The sequence below is a fragment of the Hemitrygon akajei genome, chromosome 10 (assembly GCF_048418815.1).
Source record: "Hemitrygon akajei chromosome 10, sHemAka1.3, whole genome shotgun sequence".
In the NCBI taxonomy this organism is placed as follows: domain Eukaryota; kingdom Metazoa; phylum Chordata; class Chondrichthyes; order Myliobatiformes; family Dasyatidae; genus Hemitrygon; species Hemitrygon akajei.
This window is the reverse complement of record NC_133133.1, coordinates 138,627,727-138,645,989: the sequence shown is the minus strand read 5'-3', so window position 1 is coordinate 138,645,989 and position 18,263 is coordinate 138,627,727. Positions and strand designations below refer to the sequence as shown.

Sequence of the window (18,263 nt, the reverse complement as noted above, 5' to 3'; positions counted from 1 at the left end):
TTATGCCTGTAGTATTTCTGTGCAGTTTTAATGGATGTCTCAGTGTCCACTGGGTTAGCATTTAGAGAGCCAAAGAGTCATACAGCATGGAAACAGCCCCCTTGGCCTAATTGGTCGAGGCGAACCAAGATTCCCATCTATGCTAGCCCCATTTCTCTGTGTTTGGCCCGTATCCCTCCTTTCCTTTCCATGTACCTATCCAAATGTTTATTAAATGTTGTTAATGTACCTGCTTTAACCACTTCCTCTGGCAGCTCATTCCATATCTTCAAACCTTCTGGTGTAAATGTTGTCCCTTAGGTTCTCATTAATTCTTTCCCCTCTCACTTAACTACAGTCGGCCCTCCTTATCCGCGAGGGATTGGTTCCGGGATCCCTCGCGGATACCAAAATTTGCGGATGCTGAAATCCCTTATTCAGCCTGTCTCAATGCAGTGGATCTTAGTACCCAGCAGAACCCCAGACCTTATTTAACCTGTCTCAGTGCAGTGGACATTAGGACCCAGCGGCAGAGATCTGAATCCGCAGTGTTTCTGTTCACGAACGTAATCACGATCGCCATTGAAAATAAAGTGGAAATAATAAAGCGATCAGAAAGAGGTGAAACGCCATCGGTCATTGGAAAAGCATTAGGCTACAGTCGGTCAACGATCGGAACAATTTTAATGGATAAAGTGAGAAAGGCTCTGCCCCGATGAAAGCTACAATTATTACTAAGCAATAATTGTAGCCTTATTGGGTTTTTGATCCTCACATCAACCCGGCACGGTGGAGAGCGCACTCGATAGCGATCTGTCACTGGATCGAACTCAGGAAGAAGTTCCCGAGCCCGGCGCTGAAACATACGTTCTTAAGTGTTTTATATGCGTAGAAAGGTAAAATATATACTATATACTAAGACAAACGTTTGACTTGTATACTTTAAATCATCTCTAGATTACTTATAATATCTAATACAATGTAAATGCTATGTAAAATAGTTGTTATACTGCATTGCTTAGGGAATAATGACAAGAAAAAAAAGTCTGTACATGCTCGAAAAACAAGTGCTGGAAGAGCACTTCCAGGTTTTCGCGATTTGTGGTTGGTTGAATTCGCGGATAAGGAGGGCCAACTGTAGATCCTTGATTTCTTGATTCTGCAACTCTGGGAAAAAGATTGTGTGCACTCACCCTATCTAGGTCCCTCATGATTTTATACACCTCTGTAAAATTCTTATTCTCCTACATTCCAATGGATAATTTCTCCAATATGGTGAAATACAATTACCGGGCTGGAGCAAGCCGCTCAGAGGTAGCATTACTGCCCCAAAGAGAGCAACAAATTGCTTCTAAATGACATCTCTCTATGCAACAAGCGCAGTCACCTGCCCCCTGGTGGCCAGTCAGCTCCAAACTGCAGTCACTGTGTATTTGGCTGGTTTGGTCTTTGCTGCACAGTGGGGTGACACCATGCTGCTCCATCGATTACAGTTATATTGGAAACTGCACTTCTCTGGATGTAATTTCATGATTTAAATTCCTTTTCAGTCCATTTCAAGGCTTTTAAAATAGATAAAAAAAGAAACAAAATCTGAAATTCAATTCTATGTAGCAAAATAAACTGTGAAATTCAATGTCAGGCTATGAAACTTTTATATACAACCGTATCTATATACAGGACATGTCATGAAGTCATCTGAAGTTGCTACAGTTCATTAATATTGCAAGGTATCCCAACTTCTAAAGAACTCGAACATCTTACAAAGTTGCTTAACAAATTTGCAGGAAGGTGCCTCAGATGCCACAATTCGACTGAATATGGGCTGCATGAAATGTGCAGTGTCTTTTAAGCACAAACAGAATTAGTGACAGGATAAAGCCAGTGTAAACTGTATTAAAATACAATAGTGTGCGTCACAAAGGAGCATAAAACAATCCTTATAAAGTGAAGAATCCAGAACAAATCTCTAAATGACAGCTACAAGAGATAATACAGGTGCTGAGGGAGAAAGTTTAAAACATCTTTCAGGAATAAACATTACTGTTTTATGATTAGCGAGAAACTGAACCAATTGTCTAAAGTGAACATGTAGTTACTGAGCTAGCCAGCAACCACTTATATTTAAAAAGTTTGGCAGTGAAGCTAAAGCTTTATGATGAACCATGGCTTTTTATCATAATCTGTCTGTCTTCAGTAGTTCTATAAAAAGGATCCATTCTTATTGATACTTGACAGCGGACAATGATGCACTTACGTGGAGAGAAACTCAACCATAAGGTAATATCACAAACAGGAGAAAATCGGCAGGTGCTGGGAATCCAAGCAGCACATACAAAATGCTGGTGGTATCTATGGTATCTATCTATCATAGATGCTGCCTTACAGATTATAATGGTTTGATGTCCATCCATTATCCTAGTTAAGGAAATAATGTACAGAAATCTGAAAGCAATAGTAACCGCCCCTAACCGATGAAGGATGAAGATATCTTTGATACAAGAAGAAATACTAAAATACTTCAGGGCTCACTCTCGGTAAAATTGGTTCAGGATGTGTTCATGAAATGTTAGATGCCTTCAAATCCTGCAAATGTGGTATCGAAAACTTGATAGCACGTCTTCTCCTCCGAGCCTTCCCCGACGTAATAGGACTTCAGGCAGCATTCTAGCCATGGAGAGCCTTCTGCAGGTATACACGTAACAAAGGCGTCAGCATGCTTAGCACTGATTTGGTAACATGGTCTGACTAACATTTATCAGGAAGGGCAATTAAAAAAAAATCATTGCAATTAAGTAATTACTTGGGAGCATTTTTTAATAGAAAAAAGTAACAAAGAGAGAGAGGGCAAGGAGACGAGAGAAGGGAGGTGAGAGAATTGATAAAGTGGAGCAACAGGAAGAATGAAGCAATGGGAGAGCACGAGAGGAGAAAATCAGTTTGTGTGAGGGAAGGCGAAGGGAAGACTGGGAGCGTGGGGAGGGCAGGAGAGGATGCAGGTCTGTGGGAGGAGAGAGAGAGAGAGAGAGAGAGAGAGAGAGAATATGGGAGAGTGGGAAAGCATATGGGAGAAAGGAAGACTCTGCAGGAGAGTTTAGAGTTTATCTCAGGCCTGCATTCTCTAAGGTTAAGAGTGTACAAGCATAGGACACAACTGCCAACTCTGAAGACAATCTTGTGAACCCTCTCTTCATGTTGAGAGTAGGGGGAGATACAAACAAGAGGACATGAGTTGAGAGTTAAGGGGCAAAAGTTTAGAGGTAACACGAGGAGGAACTTCTTTACTCAGAGAGTGGTAGCTGTGTGGAACAAGCTTCCAGTAGAAGTGGTAGAGGCAGGTTTGATATTGTCACTTAAAGTAAAATTGGATAGGTATATGGACAGGAAAGGAATGGAGGGTTATGGGCTGAGTGCAGGTCGGTGGGACTAGGTGAGAGTAAGCGTTTGGCACGGACTAGAAGGGCCAAGATGGCCTGTTTCTGTGCTGTAATTGTTAAATGGTTATTGAAATAAAGGCCTAGAAGGTGTGCCTTCCTGCTTGCTTGTTCAGTTGTTCCTTCAGTAATTTGTTTACAAGGATATCCAGATGTTTCTGAACACCAACACCTTTTAATTACTTAACTAAAAATATAGTACAGAACAGGCTCTTTCCAGCCCAAGTCACATATCTAACCCTAGCCTAATCACAGAACAATTTACAATGATTAATTAACCTACTAACCAGTACGTCTTTGGACTGTGGGAGGAAACCAGAGCACCCAGAGGAAGCTCACGTGTTCATAGAGAGGACGTGCAATCTCCTTACCGATGGCACTGGAATTGAATTCCAAACTCCGAGCTGTAATAACATTGTACTAACCACTACCATACCGTGGCGCTCTTTTTCTTTTAAAAAAACTTGGCCTTTCTATTTTTCCAGCCAATGGCCTTTTATTTTTTCACACTGTATTCTGTTAGCCATATCCTCGCTGACTCACACAATCTGTCTCTGCTAAGACCTCTTTGCTTCCTTTTATTAACCCACAAAGCCACCAAGCTTTCAATCAATCACAAATTTGGATGTACTGCACTGTGGTTCCCACAACCAAATCTTCAAATCATCAATATAGAGTGTGAGCAGCTGGGGCCTTGCAACGATCCCAGTCTCCCACTCCGGTATCAGTCTCCCAAACTGAAAGTAACTTGTTAACCATTTTCTCTCTGTTAACTAATCCTCTGTAGATTTCCACCATTATCATGTGCTTTAATTTCTTTAATCATTTATATCTACAAGTTTAAGGGAGGGAAGTTTACGGGAGACATCAGGGGTAAGTTTTTTTTACACAGAGGGTTGTGAGTGCCTGGAATGACTTGCCAGGGATGGTGGTGGAGGCTAAACCATTAGGGGTATTTAAGAGCCTCTTGGACAGGCACATAAATGAAAGAAAAATGGAGGGTTATGGGGTAGTGTGGGGTTAGTACTTTTTTTTAAGGATTATATGGGTCAGCACAACATGGAGGGCTGAAGGGCCTGTACTGTGCTGTAGTGTTCTATGGTTCCATCTCTTGTGTGGCACTTTATCAAAGGCTTTTCTAAATGTTCATCACAAAAACTGCCTCTCCCTTACCTATTCCTTAAGTTAGAATTTCAAAACAAAAATTAAACAGATCTGACAAACGTCTATGGGAAATCTTAAATATCCAATGTGGACTCTGACCAATCCTATTATTATTTTTCTGACAACAAAGGATTCAGACATACTAATTTCCAAATGACATTAAGGCTGCTATAATTCAACAGGTTTACTTCCTGCAGCTGGATCCTCTCAGGAAAGTTCCTTCATAATCCCTGAAGTTGATGGCTTTGTCCACAGGTGAGTTGGTAATGATTAGAATGTGGAGTGCACAATCACTCCGCTACAATTTCTATTGAAGCACGGGAATTACGCTTAGTTTGTATTGTGCTAAAATGAAGTTATCTTCTCTGAAATTTTGTGTGTACGTGTGTGCACAAGAAAAGATACAAATTCTATTGGATTCTGCCAGGAATTTCTCCCTCCCCCACCCCTACTCCACTGTGAGAATTAATTAATATGTGCACACTCTATAGCCCTCTTACCGGGATCTGTCTTTGGAGGACACAACGTACTCATTATTCTTGTTAGCTTTTCCTGAAGTACTTCACTGATCACAATGTCAGCTGCAGGAATCCCAAAGAATCGTTCCTGCAAGTACAGATGAGGCACATTTAATTGGACTCCTATTACCTGCTGAGTCCTCAGCTTAATTATCAACCACACTGGACCTTAAAAAAAACGTCCTTTCTGATGTTGCTCTGAGCAAATCAGGTTCTATGATGAGTAGAAACACACACTGAAGCCACAGATGTTTGGTGCTGACATTTATTACTTTGGATCGACTCACAAGGAATATTGGAATCTGTAATCACTGCAGCCAGAGAGCATGGTCTGGGTTGAAAAACTTAAACCAGCTGTTGAAATCACTTGAGATTATTCTAGGAAGCATAGAAATGTTTTTTTTTACACAGGAAAATAAATCAACTTTATCAAATTTTTGAGGAACTTGGTTAAGCTAATGAGAGTGATCATACATTGTGTCTTATAGTCACCTGGTCTTATGAAGAAGTGAAAAAGACTCTTTGGAAACTTTGGTCCACAAATGCTTAAACTGGAGAAAGAGCACTAAGAATATTTTTATTACACCCTCTCAGAAATCCCATTATGATAGTAACCTTCCTGTTTGCTGGAGAAATTGTGGAAATCAAAATGCAAATCATTATCATATTTTTTGGGACTGCCCTGTTATCAAAAACTATTGGAGGGAGATACACAATGCCCCACAAGACATCTTTAAATGTGAAATACCCTTGGAGAGTAAGACCATATATTTTGGATATATACCTCAAGAATGGTTGAAAAGAGATAAATATTTAATGAATATACTGCTGGTGGCTGGTAAAAAGACTCTTACTAGGAAATGGTTATCACAGGAGAGCCCAACTTTAAATACATGGATGGAAATTACAATGGACATTTACAAAATGGAGAAGATAACAGCATCTGTTAATCATAAGCTGGAACGATTTGATTCATACTGGGAAAAATGGTTTAACTACATAATGCCTCATAGGCCTGATTTTATTCTCACAAATCAATGAATCTGTTGTAAAAAAAGATCACTCCCTACTTGTACATAGTTCTTTCCTTTTGCTTGTTTTTTCTTTCCACTCTTTTCTATAAGTGTATACCCCAGATAAATACTTTGTGGAGATTTTGTGATATATATGACATATATGTACAATGTCTGAAATACATCTTATGGAAATGTTTGTTTGATGAACTTCAATAAAAAAATAAATTACAAAAAAAGAATGGCATGGAGCATCTCAAGACCATGCTTCAGGAGCTTAGAGAAGCCCAGTGTAAATCCAGAAAACATGTATTAGTAGGCTCAAGGACAGCTTCCACCTTGCTGTTATATGAGTATTGGAAGATGTCAAGATCCCACGGGGTTGCAGAATTAGTGTGACTGGGCGTGTGTCCATAAAATTACTCAGAGTTCAACAGGTCAACACAAGACATAAACGTGAGCCTGCTAACTTCAAGCCACATAAATATAATGTTTATTCTTATAAATATACTTGGAAATGTTTCTAGCACCAGAAAGGTGATCCACCACTACTGGATCAATTAATATTAAATCTTCCTGCTTTTATTCTCTCATCAATTGCCCGTTCTCTATATTGTCCACAAACTAGAAGACCCCAGTTTGTGATGCTTGTACATACTACCGGACCCGGACTTCCGAGGTCGAGAGAGCGGAAGTTCCCCAGTGCAACGGCTTCTCCACTTTAAAATCACTCCTGCACAGAATTCCTGTCATCATCGGACCTGATGGACAACCACCATATTGTCCACAATCCCCTTCAAAAACACTCCAACAAAGAAGGGACTTCTGGCCCTCTTTGCAAATGATATGGATGAGTTTCTTTGGAGGTATTTCACTTCTAAACTTTAAATAGTCAACATGACTTCAGTGGAAAATCACCATTGAATTTGCTGCATTTCACAAACATTTCCTTTTGTGTAGTGTTCTCATCACAGACAGTTTGCTCTTGTTCCAGTTCAGTCAGAGCGAAGCTTGATGATGCCAGGCCAGTAACTGGCCGTGCATCAGTGATTTACAAAAAAATTATCCTACTTCATATAAATAATGAATGAGTAACAGATGATCACAGGCAATAAATAGAGTGCTGAAGATTCAGAATTTACAGCTTCACTTGATAGTCTGAAGTGGATTAGTGCTTTGCATCTCCCTCTGATCCACCTGCTGATGATGGAAGTAACAGAGAGTCCTGCTCCACAAAATACTTCTACAGAGCAAAAGTTTTTAATGAGTACAGCTATTTGAAGAGTTTTGGGTATTGCACTTACTTAAGTTCAGTAGTCAATGTTTATCATTTAACTTTTAACTTAATCACTGGTTTCTTTCACAGTGGTAAAGTTTCTGCTTGCTTGTGTCAGTTGCAGGTTAATAGGAACTGCTAGTGGGGATTCAAACAACAACACACACAAAATGCTGGTGGGACACAGCAGGCCAGGCAGCATCTATAGGGAGAAGCGCTGTCGACGTTTCGGGCTGAGACCCTTCGTCAGTTAGTGGGGATGATGTGTTTAGAGTTTTTAGCTGGATAAATACAAGGGGAGGGGTGTGGAGTTGTTGGTAGACTGTGTATGGAGCTTGCAGCTTAGTTTCCTGAAATAATGCTTCCATACATTGAATAAATTAGGCAAAGTGGAAGAACAAAAAGCAATTTTACTATACGACGTGGGTGTTTGAATAATGAATATTCATCATTATGTGCCGTGATGTATGACATGGGTGATCACAGTCTTTGGCCATGATTGTTCTTGGAGAATTCTTCTGCTGAAGTGGTTTGCCATTGCCTTCTTCTGGGCAGTGTCTTTACAAGATGGATGACGCTAGCTATCGATACTCTTCAAAGATTGTCTGCCTGGCGTCAGGACTTGAGATATGCACCAGCTCTTCACATGGCCACTCATCAGCTGCTCTCGTGGCTTCATGTGACCTGATTGTTGCGGGTGGGCTAGAAGGTGCTATACTTTCCCCAGGGGTGACCTGCAAGCTAGCGGAGGGCAGGAGCACCTTACACCTCCTTTGGTAAAGGCATATCTCCACCCCGCCAGATTAAAGGACTTGTTAACATGTTAAACTACTTTAAGTATGAATAGTTGTTGGAATAAGATTTTAATAAGTAGAATTACGCTGGTCTAAGATAATGGGAGGGCAGGTTGCAGTTTTGTAGTAGAGAATTTTGGGACAGTGAATAAAACCATCTTCAACAAACACATCATTGGGGAAACATCTCAACCTTGAACCCTCTATCTCAGTTATTGAGCCAGAGACACTGACACATCAGGATAGGAGAAGAAATCCTGGATAGAATTACTGAGAATGCAGCTACAGATGAGTATTAAAACAGATTCAGGAGGATAAGGCGCTACTGTTAGGGAAACAGGCTGCAGAGATTTACGTGATGACACTCTGCCTATTCTACAGACAGTATTTATTCATTATCTGAGGAGCACAAAGAGATGGACTGCAGGGCAATCAGCCACTAGACCACTGTGACGTGGAAGGTTATCCAGGAAGTAAGTTGAGTTGAATAACAGTGGAGGGAGCAAATTATTCATATGGCAGTTAAAGAGGATTCTATACCTAGGGCCCAGTCACTGCTCACTACAGGCAACAATCCTGAAAAGTGCCTTGCTCATGAGGTAGGGTAATGGACGTCGCCCAGAGAAGATCATAGAAAGGGGAGGAGAAACACTAGCTATACTGGCCCACGTTGGAATAAACAATGGAGGACATCACAGGAACTTTGACAAGGAGGGAATAAATCCACACATCATAGTCCCTATTGGAATAATTAACCTAGAGAGGAATGGGATGGGGTGGTTTGATGAAAATATAGTTATAAAGCAACACCATGAAGGTAATCACCTTTGACTCATTCCTTGACACGCTCAGATTCACAGAGAATGAATTTGACAAGTGGTGGAACAGCTGGGAAATTTTTCATGTGACTTTCTTTTCCCCTCATGACGTAGAAAGCAGCTGTATCAGCTCTCCAGAACAGTTGGAAAACACCTGCCCCAGATGGTGTACTTAGAATCTGTGCAAATTAGCATGGATATTAATAAATCATTGAATGGGCAAATAGTTCGTGAAAAAGGTTCATGAAAACAAGGCGGCGCAAGTTGGTCAGAAAAGGAAGGTCATTTGTTACTTAGAAGGTCTCGGTTGGGTAGAGGAACAAAGGGATTTGCAGTTCAAATACACCAAGCACTCAGAGTCTGCTACAGATTGGTTTGGTCATAAGAAAAGACAAGTGCTAACCTTTATTTCTCAGTTAAAACTACCTTGAACGTTATTTGGCCCACAGGCCAGGATACTGGGTGAAGTTCTGGTTGCTATTTTATTTCAGGTATGTAGAGGCAATGAAGAGGATGCTGTTCAGCGTTGCCCACTGTCTTTAGGAAAAAAAACATCGTCATGCACCTCTCCCCTTGGGTCGTTGCTAAGGTATCTGGATTTCATGGATCTCAGTTTCTTCCCCTGACCAATAGGCGGATGCAACACGAAATATGGCTGCTACTTCCCAGAGTGGTGGCCCAATTTTAAACAGATATGATTGCTGGCCAACATTGCACCGTGAGGTTTGAAATGGTCTCTGTTTGCGTACATCAAAGACCCATTCTGCAAGTCTATTCAGGCATTTTCAAGCCTGATACTTGTTCAGCATCCCAAAATCCGGTTTGGCCACAGTAGTTATTCCTAAAATTGCCGTTAAAGGGAGGGAAGTAGCACAATCCATCTGTGAATTCCTGCTCACCAACAACTTCTCATTTGACCTTCATTTGATTTTTTTTACGAAGTGGCTGATCCTGAACCATTTTTGGATGGATGTCTGTAACCGGGCTGCCAACCAGTATTCATGATACTACATCTAGTAGTTGTGGACTATGTCATCACCCTTTGAAGTGCAATGGACATCACTGCACTCTGTGAGACAGCAGTCACACAGGTCCAGACCTGATTAGTGACTGGGTGGGCGATGGCCTCCGAAAGTCACAATCATTCAGTTCCATTCCCCACAGACAGCACTTAACTTCCCATCTGATGTCTCTGAGCCACAGTTTGGCAAATTGCTTGACACGTCTACCATTAGTACTTGTAGTTTATCTACAACTAAGACTGACTTACCGCTTCATCCCACAAAAATGCATCCAGTGATCCCGTTCCATCATCCAGTGTAAACTTCAAGACGAAAACATAATGTAGCCTTTGGATGCCTAAAACTGACGTGGAGACTGCATGTTAATATGGACCAGATTCTGCTTGAGTTTGGGTGTGTGGTCAGGAAGACTGATGCACCCACCTCGCTATAATCTGGAATGGTTTACATGAAGTTACTTCAATGACAGCTGGAAAAACATAGACAAAATACAGGAGAAGGGTAGCAATGACCTAGCAAAGACAGGTTGGACAGAATGGTCTCCTACTGTGTAGTGAAACCATTCAAACTGCCCAAAAGTAGGATTGCATTAACTTCCGCCAGCAGGTGTTATTAACTATTGTATTCTTTTGATTCCTGTTAACAAAATGAAATCACATCTTCATAGTGAGACCTTGGCAAAAAAATCGGTCCCAGAATTTTCAGACCTCCCAGTATGAATGGGATAAACTTCCTGTTTCCATGGAAGTGGATGCTGGTCATATCAAACATGGTAGAAGATTTGTGGGAGATAGATAGTGGTGAGATGGAACAGGGAAGGAGGTGCTTGATCAAGCAAGAAACAGTAACTGGTCAAGGCCTAGTGTTCAGGGAATATCAAAGGTATGGGGAATAGAGTGAGATGATTCTATAGTTAGAAAATAATAAGAATGAAAGCAGATGAAGTGAGTCTGGACAATGGAACAGGGCATTAGAGGAAAGATGCAGTCAATGATGCTCATTACTGTTCAAAGGTAAAAAAAAATGAAGAGGGATATTTTGCTACAGGATAAATCTTGTCGGATTAATCAAGGGCCAGTCAGTGACAAGGTTTGGGCATGGAATTACAGCAATGAACAAGTTGGATTTGGGAGCATCTTTAAGGATTTTGGAAAATTAAGGAAGACAGGGAGATTAATGGTGTCTCTGATCACAAGATTGAATGGGACGAAGTCACTCCCAGGAGATGGAAGATATTAGTGAGATGAGTTAATATGAGCACCAGGAAGGGAAATTAAGCAAATCAAATGGTATTCATTTAAGTGATAAAGATTATGTGAGCTCTGATTGAGTTTCCACAACAGTACCTTTAAGATGGCTTCTTTTTTCCTTAAATGTGGTTTTCTCTTTACAGTAGTTAATCACGTTCCCAACCATTACTCTTCTCTATTTTGTACTTTTTCTTCCGTCTCCTTTCCCTCTAGCTAGAATATGGATAGGATTCCTTCTATCCTCACGTCCCACTTCACCAGCTTCCACATTCAATGGACCATCCTGCGAAATTCTGCCACCTCCAGTGGGATTCCTTTAGCAGATATATTATCACATCCCCTGTCTGAAAGGACTGTTCCCTCCATGACTCCCTGGTCCCCCCATTCATCTCCACTCTCCTTCTTACACCCTATTCATTTATCATTTGACTTGTTCCCTCCCCACCAGTCAGAGACCCTAACAACCCTTCCAGGTGAAGGGGCAGTTCACTTAGATTTCTTCCTATTTGGTGTAGTGCATTCAGTGCTCATTACATGGCCTCCTCTGCATTACAGACACCAGACTCTCAGGCTACATGGTCAGAGCTTTCTGTCTCCTGTCATGTTAATTCTCCACCCAAATTCCAATCTAACCTCTCTGTCTTTGCCCTTGTCCACTGCTCCAGTATTGCCAGCATAAGCTCACTGAAGGGCACATTATCTTTTGACAGGATGCGCTAAAGCTCTTGGGAATAATATTGTATTGTACAATGTTAGGTAACTCTCTACAAAAGTCATTGGACCATTCTGTTTCAATTTGCTTCGCTTCCTTTTCTGACTCCAAATAGTAGATTTTAAAGCAATTTTTTACTGGTCAGCCACCAAAACCATTCCCTCTACCTCTACACCTATCTCAATTTAAACCACATTTGTTTTCTCATTCTGATGAACGCTCCTTGATCCGCTCCCCACTGATGCTGCCCGACCTGCTGATTGTTGTAGCATATAGTGTCCTTGTTTCAGATTCCTGTCATTGGTGGTTTAATCCTCCGCTGCCATGAGATCCCTACTCCTACCGCCTTGGAGTAGTAAAGCTTACCTTTGGCTATTGCTGGTAGCTCCCATGAATCACTGTGAGTCAGGGACTGAAGAGCACTCACTGGCTGAGGGTGAGAGCATTGCTTGCAGCTGAAGGAAGAAAGTAAAATCACGTCTTAGGAAGCAAGCTAAAAACTAAAGAGCCCTTATCGTCAAATGCACAGCAAACTATTTGTCATTTACGAATTGGTGATAACTCTTAAAGCAATTTGTTTTTGTTTTCTTTTCAAGCTTGAGAATGTAATCAAATTCTCCATGCAAGAAAATATAAATCATATTTAAATACAAATAGAAATTTCCGGAAACCATATTAACTTTGTTTAGTTAATATGGGCTGAGCAGACTGTGTGAAATTGACTTATAGATGTAAAGTTTTAAAAATTATTCCTTTGTAATTTGAATGTCTCAGCAAGTAATGGTTAAAAGAATGCACCCACACAATTATCTGAAAGTAGATTGTACCACAATAGTTTTTGCTTGGTTTGCCAATCCTCATTTGGCCATCTAATTTAGTCCTACTAAGCACACATCTGACTTGCCAAGTAACAGTCAGTGAGAATCTGAATCAGCATAATTAACATCTCCTACAACAGACTATTTGATCCATCAAAGCAATGTGCTGTTGTGTAATGGTTTTGACCTACATGGTGTGTTACAGCATGTGAGAGAAGATTGTAAAAGGTTATATGAAACAAAAACACATTTTCACTGATAATGCCTTTCACCTTAGAGAGTACATGATTTCTGTCTTCCACAACTGCCAGAGTGTTGAGTATTGGGTATACAAGATCATCAAAAGAAAATGTCACAGTGTCAGTGTTGAAAATAAATTAGCATACTATTCTCTTATGGTTAGGTCCTAATTTGATGAGCGAGGAAGGTGCAGCCATTTACAGTTGGTAAGATTAGTCATGTTTTAACAAGGATTACCCATAATGCCATTTCCCATCTTGTATCAGGAAAGGAACGGAAAGGTCATTTAGTATCAAATGATCAGTACTGGACGTGGAGGGAATGACATTTCCAAACTTCTCGGAGAAGTGGTACAGCTCATTCAGAGTTACCCCTAAAAGAAAAAGATAAAACAGGAAATTTAGCAATGCAAGTAGTTCTGAATAAAACTCGAAGTGCTTACTAAACCTCACGTTTATAGTCCATCTGTGGGAGCAAGTTAATCCAAATAATCACTGCAGACTGAGTAATATCTCAGCTTTCCCATGTGTTTAACTTTCTTCATTGCACTGAAACAGCTGTTTTCAGAAAAACTAATTTTAACTGAAATCGCTAACGGTATACGTAAATGATCCTTCCAAATCATCAGCGTCCTACAGTATACTGTCAATGACTGTCGCAAGTCACTACAGCAGAGAGGAGAGAGTGTAAAATGCTAATTCAGCTCCTAATGTGGAAAGTACAGAGATGGTACAAACATTTCTTACTGAGAATTAGTTAAAGTCCATGAATATAATGGAATTTAATATATAATTATTGTAAACTCCTGGGCAATCAATGCCTTTTGTTTCTTTGGCTTCTGGTATAGTTTGAACTTCTCAAAAGTTTGAACTGCAGAATTGCCAGGTTTTTATTAAAAACAATCTTCTTTGGTAACACATCCTGGAGAGGTACTAACACTGGCTTTAAGAGTGGGGTTTGATGATGGAGTGTTTTTTTTAATTCATTGGCCCCTCTCCTGTTCCCCTGCCTCTGGCTCTACATGTATCAGTAGATCGCCAGTATCTCACCCAACTTTCAATTCCTGATGCACAAACTGGAGGGCGATTATTAGAGGAAAGGTTAACTAGCCCTGAAACCACCGCGGTCAAGATCAATCCTGCTTTAAAACATAGGCATATTGCAGGATCAGTTCATAGATTCTCAATCATATAGAATATGGGCTGACTCCAATTCCCATAGCTGGGAGTTATGGGACTGAATTTACACACCAATAAAACATTACAGTGAAAAGCGCATGCATAGCGGACTGCAGTGGAAATCTGGCACCAAAACAAATGCCATTTAATGGTTTACAGTGCCCCTCTATGCTTGCATCACACGGAGTACAGTATACTATCATCAGCTTACTTTCCACCAGGATTGTGCATCGTTCTGGGGTCCTGTGCAACCTGTTTGTCTTCACAAAGCGGACTATAATCTGAAGCCGCCTTTGGTCTCCTTGTTCCCAGATAGTTGTTTCATACCACGCCGCATCATGTGGCTGGGAACCAGGTGAGGCACCAGCACAGCAAGCATCTTGCAACAAGGCATTGATGTCATCGTCATCTGGAATCTCCTGCCTGTGAAATGAATCCACAGGGAAACAGTGATCATGGATTCTTCAATAACCATGTTTAAAATGAAGCTTCAAACCATGGCCCACAAATAAGAACAGCAAAAGTAAACGGTTAAAATATTGCCATTAAAAACCCTTCACCAAGGAAATTCCAGTATATTTCTCTTGCCCCACTCATTCATTCAAGTTGCATCCAATTCTTTAAACTCGTGAGTTCATAAAATCTTAACAAACTTCACATTAACTGCCTGGATTTCTCATTACATTGGGAATACAGTTAGACTAATCTGACAACCTCATTAGCACACCATGCTAAGGGGAACCTTTGAATTGAAGGCAATTATGCCTGAAATATGATCCAGATCAACTTGAAAGAAAGATTAAATTTCTACAAGAAGCTAGTCACAATATTTGAAAAATTATTCCAAACAGACTCAGTTATATTTGTACTTTTGCACTTCAAAACAGAGATCAGCACCTGGAAGCGTCCTGAGAACTTTTCTGAAATAAAGGATCTGCAGAGATAAAAACACTTTCAAATCTGTTGCAAGCAAAAATTTATAATGATGGATGCAACAACAGAAGGTGGGATAGACATCTCACTGATTGTCTTGTTGGAGAGTGACCTTACTCCTCCAGTGCTTAAATTCCAACTAGTAGTCTCTAACTCTCCAAAAATGGACAAGCATTCACTACAAGAATCTAATAATCCAGCTTCTTCAGGGCTTTGACAATGGCAGAGTGGCAAGACTTTCTGGACTACTCGATATTAGTGATACTCCAACCCATTCTTAGTTCATGTTTCTACCTCCAACATTTCACAGTAATATAATGAATCTTTCAGTAAGTTTAAAAACTTCACGGGAAACAAATCCCAAAGAGCTTAGAGGGAACATGGAAATTGCCCCCCTGTATTTTTAAAAAGAACACTGGAAATAAAAGCAGGTGCATTTAAAGGGAGTACAGGTTAAGGAGTCCCAAAGAATTTAAAAGGATTGTGGGATAAAGGGTCCCAGTGAGTTTAAGGGGAATGTGGGAACAGAGCCCCAGTGAATTTAGAAGAAGCATGGGGATGGGGCACCTGCTAGTTCATAAGAAGTGCTGGAAACAGGGTCCCAGTGAGTTTATAAAAATGTTAATTTAAGTAATTGTTAAATTCATAAGGGATGTGGAAACATCAATCATCAGGATTTCCAAACACTCAGATATTGCATTATAAAGCCTTCCTGTAATTTTTCTTCATGAATGGTATTTGCTGTAATTCAGCAGAGAAGCCCTTTCACTCCTGCAATAGATGGGCTGCAACTCCCTGGCTGCAATCGCAAATCCCAGTCAACGGAAGGCTGTCCCCCTCCCATCTATCCATCTCCAGAGACGGCTCCTTCAGATTTTCTCTGAGGTTGACACACTTCAAATACTTTGAAAGGTAACCTTTGGCAAAGCGTCCCTCTAATCCTGTCTATTTGTATGTTTAATTTCATCTACTGGAAAAATAAAACCATGCCAATCATGTTCAGCAACAATTCTGCAATTGCATTATCAATATTCTACTACCTTGCTTCATGATCTCAGCCCAAAACATTTACTGTTTATTTCTCTCTACAGATACTGACTGACCTGCTGAGTTCCTCCAGCACTTTGTGTGGGTTACAGCAACTGTAGAATCTTCTATGTTTAATATTCTACTACCTTCTGGTCTGCAACAGATATTAATCTTTGTCAATGATCCTAATGAGAACTGGAAGTTATATTTCTGCAGCCCTGGAGATCTCCACATAACATGGTATCGAGAAACAACTGATTCTAATTACTAACTAATTAATCAAATAAAGTGGATTCTGGTTAATTGGGACACATCGGGACCAGGGGATTTTTGCCCAATTAAGTGGCTGTCCCAATTAGCCGAAGTTTCAAGGAAATAGTTAAAAAGCATAATAAAGACAAACTACTGTGTAACTGAGGAATAAAGTATTCATTAAAATGAAACAGAGAACATACTAGAACACAAACAATTCTACTACAGTATTATCAAATTGTGTATTAGTTCCTAGTATTAGTATATTAATTCCTGCTATTAATATACAGTACTCAAAGTGTTATATTTCGATGCACAGAGTGTAAGATATAAGGTGGATGATCTTGTTGCAGTATAATAGATTGTCAGGTATGATGTTGTGGCCATCACTGAATCATGGGTGAAGGATGCTTGTAGTTGGGAGCTGAGTGACCAAGGTTACACATTGTATCAGAGGGATAGGAAGGGGGGGTGGTGTGGCTCTGCTGGAAAAGAACGGCATCAAATCAGTAGAAAGATGTGAAATAGGACTGGAAGATGTTGAATCCTTGTGGGTTGAGTTAAGAAACTGTGAGGGTAAAAGGAGGCTGATGGCAGTTATACACAGGCCTCCTCCCAACAGTAGCTGGGATGTGGACTGCAGATTTGAACAGGAAATAGAAAAGCTGTGTCAAAAGGGCAATGTAATGATAATCATGGGAGATTTTAACATGCAGGTCGTTTGGGAAAGTCATGTTGATAATGGATCTCAAGAGAGTGACTTTATTGAATGCCGACAAGATGGCTTTTTAGAGCAGTTTGTTGTTGAGCCTACGAGGGGATCAGCTTGAATTGAATTAACTTGACTTTATTACTTACATCCTTCATATACAAGAGGAGTAAAAATCTTCACATTACATCTCTTTCTAAATGTGCTATGTGCAATTTATAATAAATATTATGAACAACAGGATAGTCAATATAACATAGAAATACAGCTGCGTCAGCATGAATTAAGCAGTCTGATGGACTGGTGGAAGAAGCTGTCCTGGAGCCTGTTGGTCTTGGCTTTTATGCTGCAGTACCACTTCTCGGATGGTAGCAGCTGAAAGAGTTTGTGGTTGGGGTGACTCGGGTCCCCAATGATCCTTCAGGACCTTTTTACACACCTGTTTTTGTAAATGTCCTGAATAGTGGGAAGTTCACATCTACAGATGCACTGGGCTGTCCGCACCACTCTCTGCAGAGTCCTGCGATTGAGGGAAGTACAGTTCCCATACCAGGCAGTGATGCAGCCAGTCAGGATGCTCTCAATTGTACCCCTGTAGAAAGTTCTTAGAATTTGGGGGCCCATACCAAACTTCTTCAGCTGTCTGAGGTGACAAAGGTGCTGATGTGCCTTTTTCACTACAAAGCCGGTATGTACAGGCCACATGAGATCCTCAGTGATGTTTATGCCGAGGAACTTAAAGCTGTTCACCCTCTGAACCCCAGATCCATTGTTACCTATAGGGGTTAGCCTGTCTCCATTCCTTCTGTAGGCCACAACCAGCTCCTTTGTTTTTGCAACATTGCTTTCTTGACGCCACTGTGTCAGGGTGATGACTTCTCTGTGGGCTGCCTCATTATTATTTGAGATTAGGCCAATCAGTGTAGTGTCATCAGCAAATTTAATTAGCAGATTGAAGCTGCGGGTGGCGTCTTAGTCAAGGGTATACAGAGAGTAAAGGAGGGGGCTTGGGACACAGCTCTGAGGGGCACCTGCGTTGAGGATCAGAGGGGCATAGGTGATGGAACCCACTCTATACTGGATTGGGATTTATGTAATGAACCAGAGGTGATTAGGGAGCTTAA

General features: G+C 40.7%; 1 protein-coding gene across 2 annotated transcripts in view; it reads right to left on the bottom strand.

Moving 5' to 3' along the window:
* pot1 (protection of telomeres 1 homolog) overlaps window positions 1-18,263 on the bottom strand; it is a 381,260-nt gene that overhangs the window by 27,597 nt on the left and 335,400 nt on the right. Inside the window, exons 15-20 of one of the 2 annotated variants that reach the window (XM_073059088.1) lie at window positions 14,428-14,639; window positions 13,276-13,411; window positions 12,347-12,435; window positions 10,267-10,361; window positions 5,078-5,183; window positions 2,512-2,664 (exon numbers count right to left, since the gene is read on the bottom strand). In XM_073059088.1, coding sequence (XP_072915189.1) covers window positions 2,549-2,664; window positions 5,078-5,183; window positions 10,267-10,361; window positions 12,347-12,435; window positions 13,276-13,411; window positions 14,428-14,639 — 754 coding nt within the window. In that variant the 3' untranslated portion in view covers window positions 2,512-2,548. Of the gene's footprint in view, window positions 1-1,617; window positions 2,665-5,077; window positions 5,184-10,266; window positions 10,362-12,346; window positions 12,436-13,275; window positions 13,412-14,427; window positions 14,640-18,263 lie in introns of those variants that run through there. The other variant, XM_073059086.1, reaches the window with a different exon arrangement.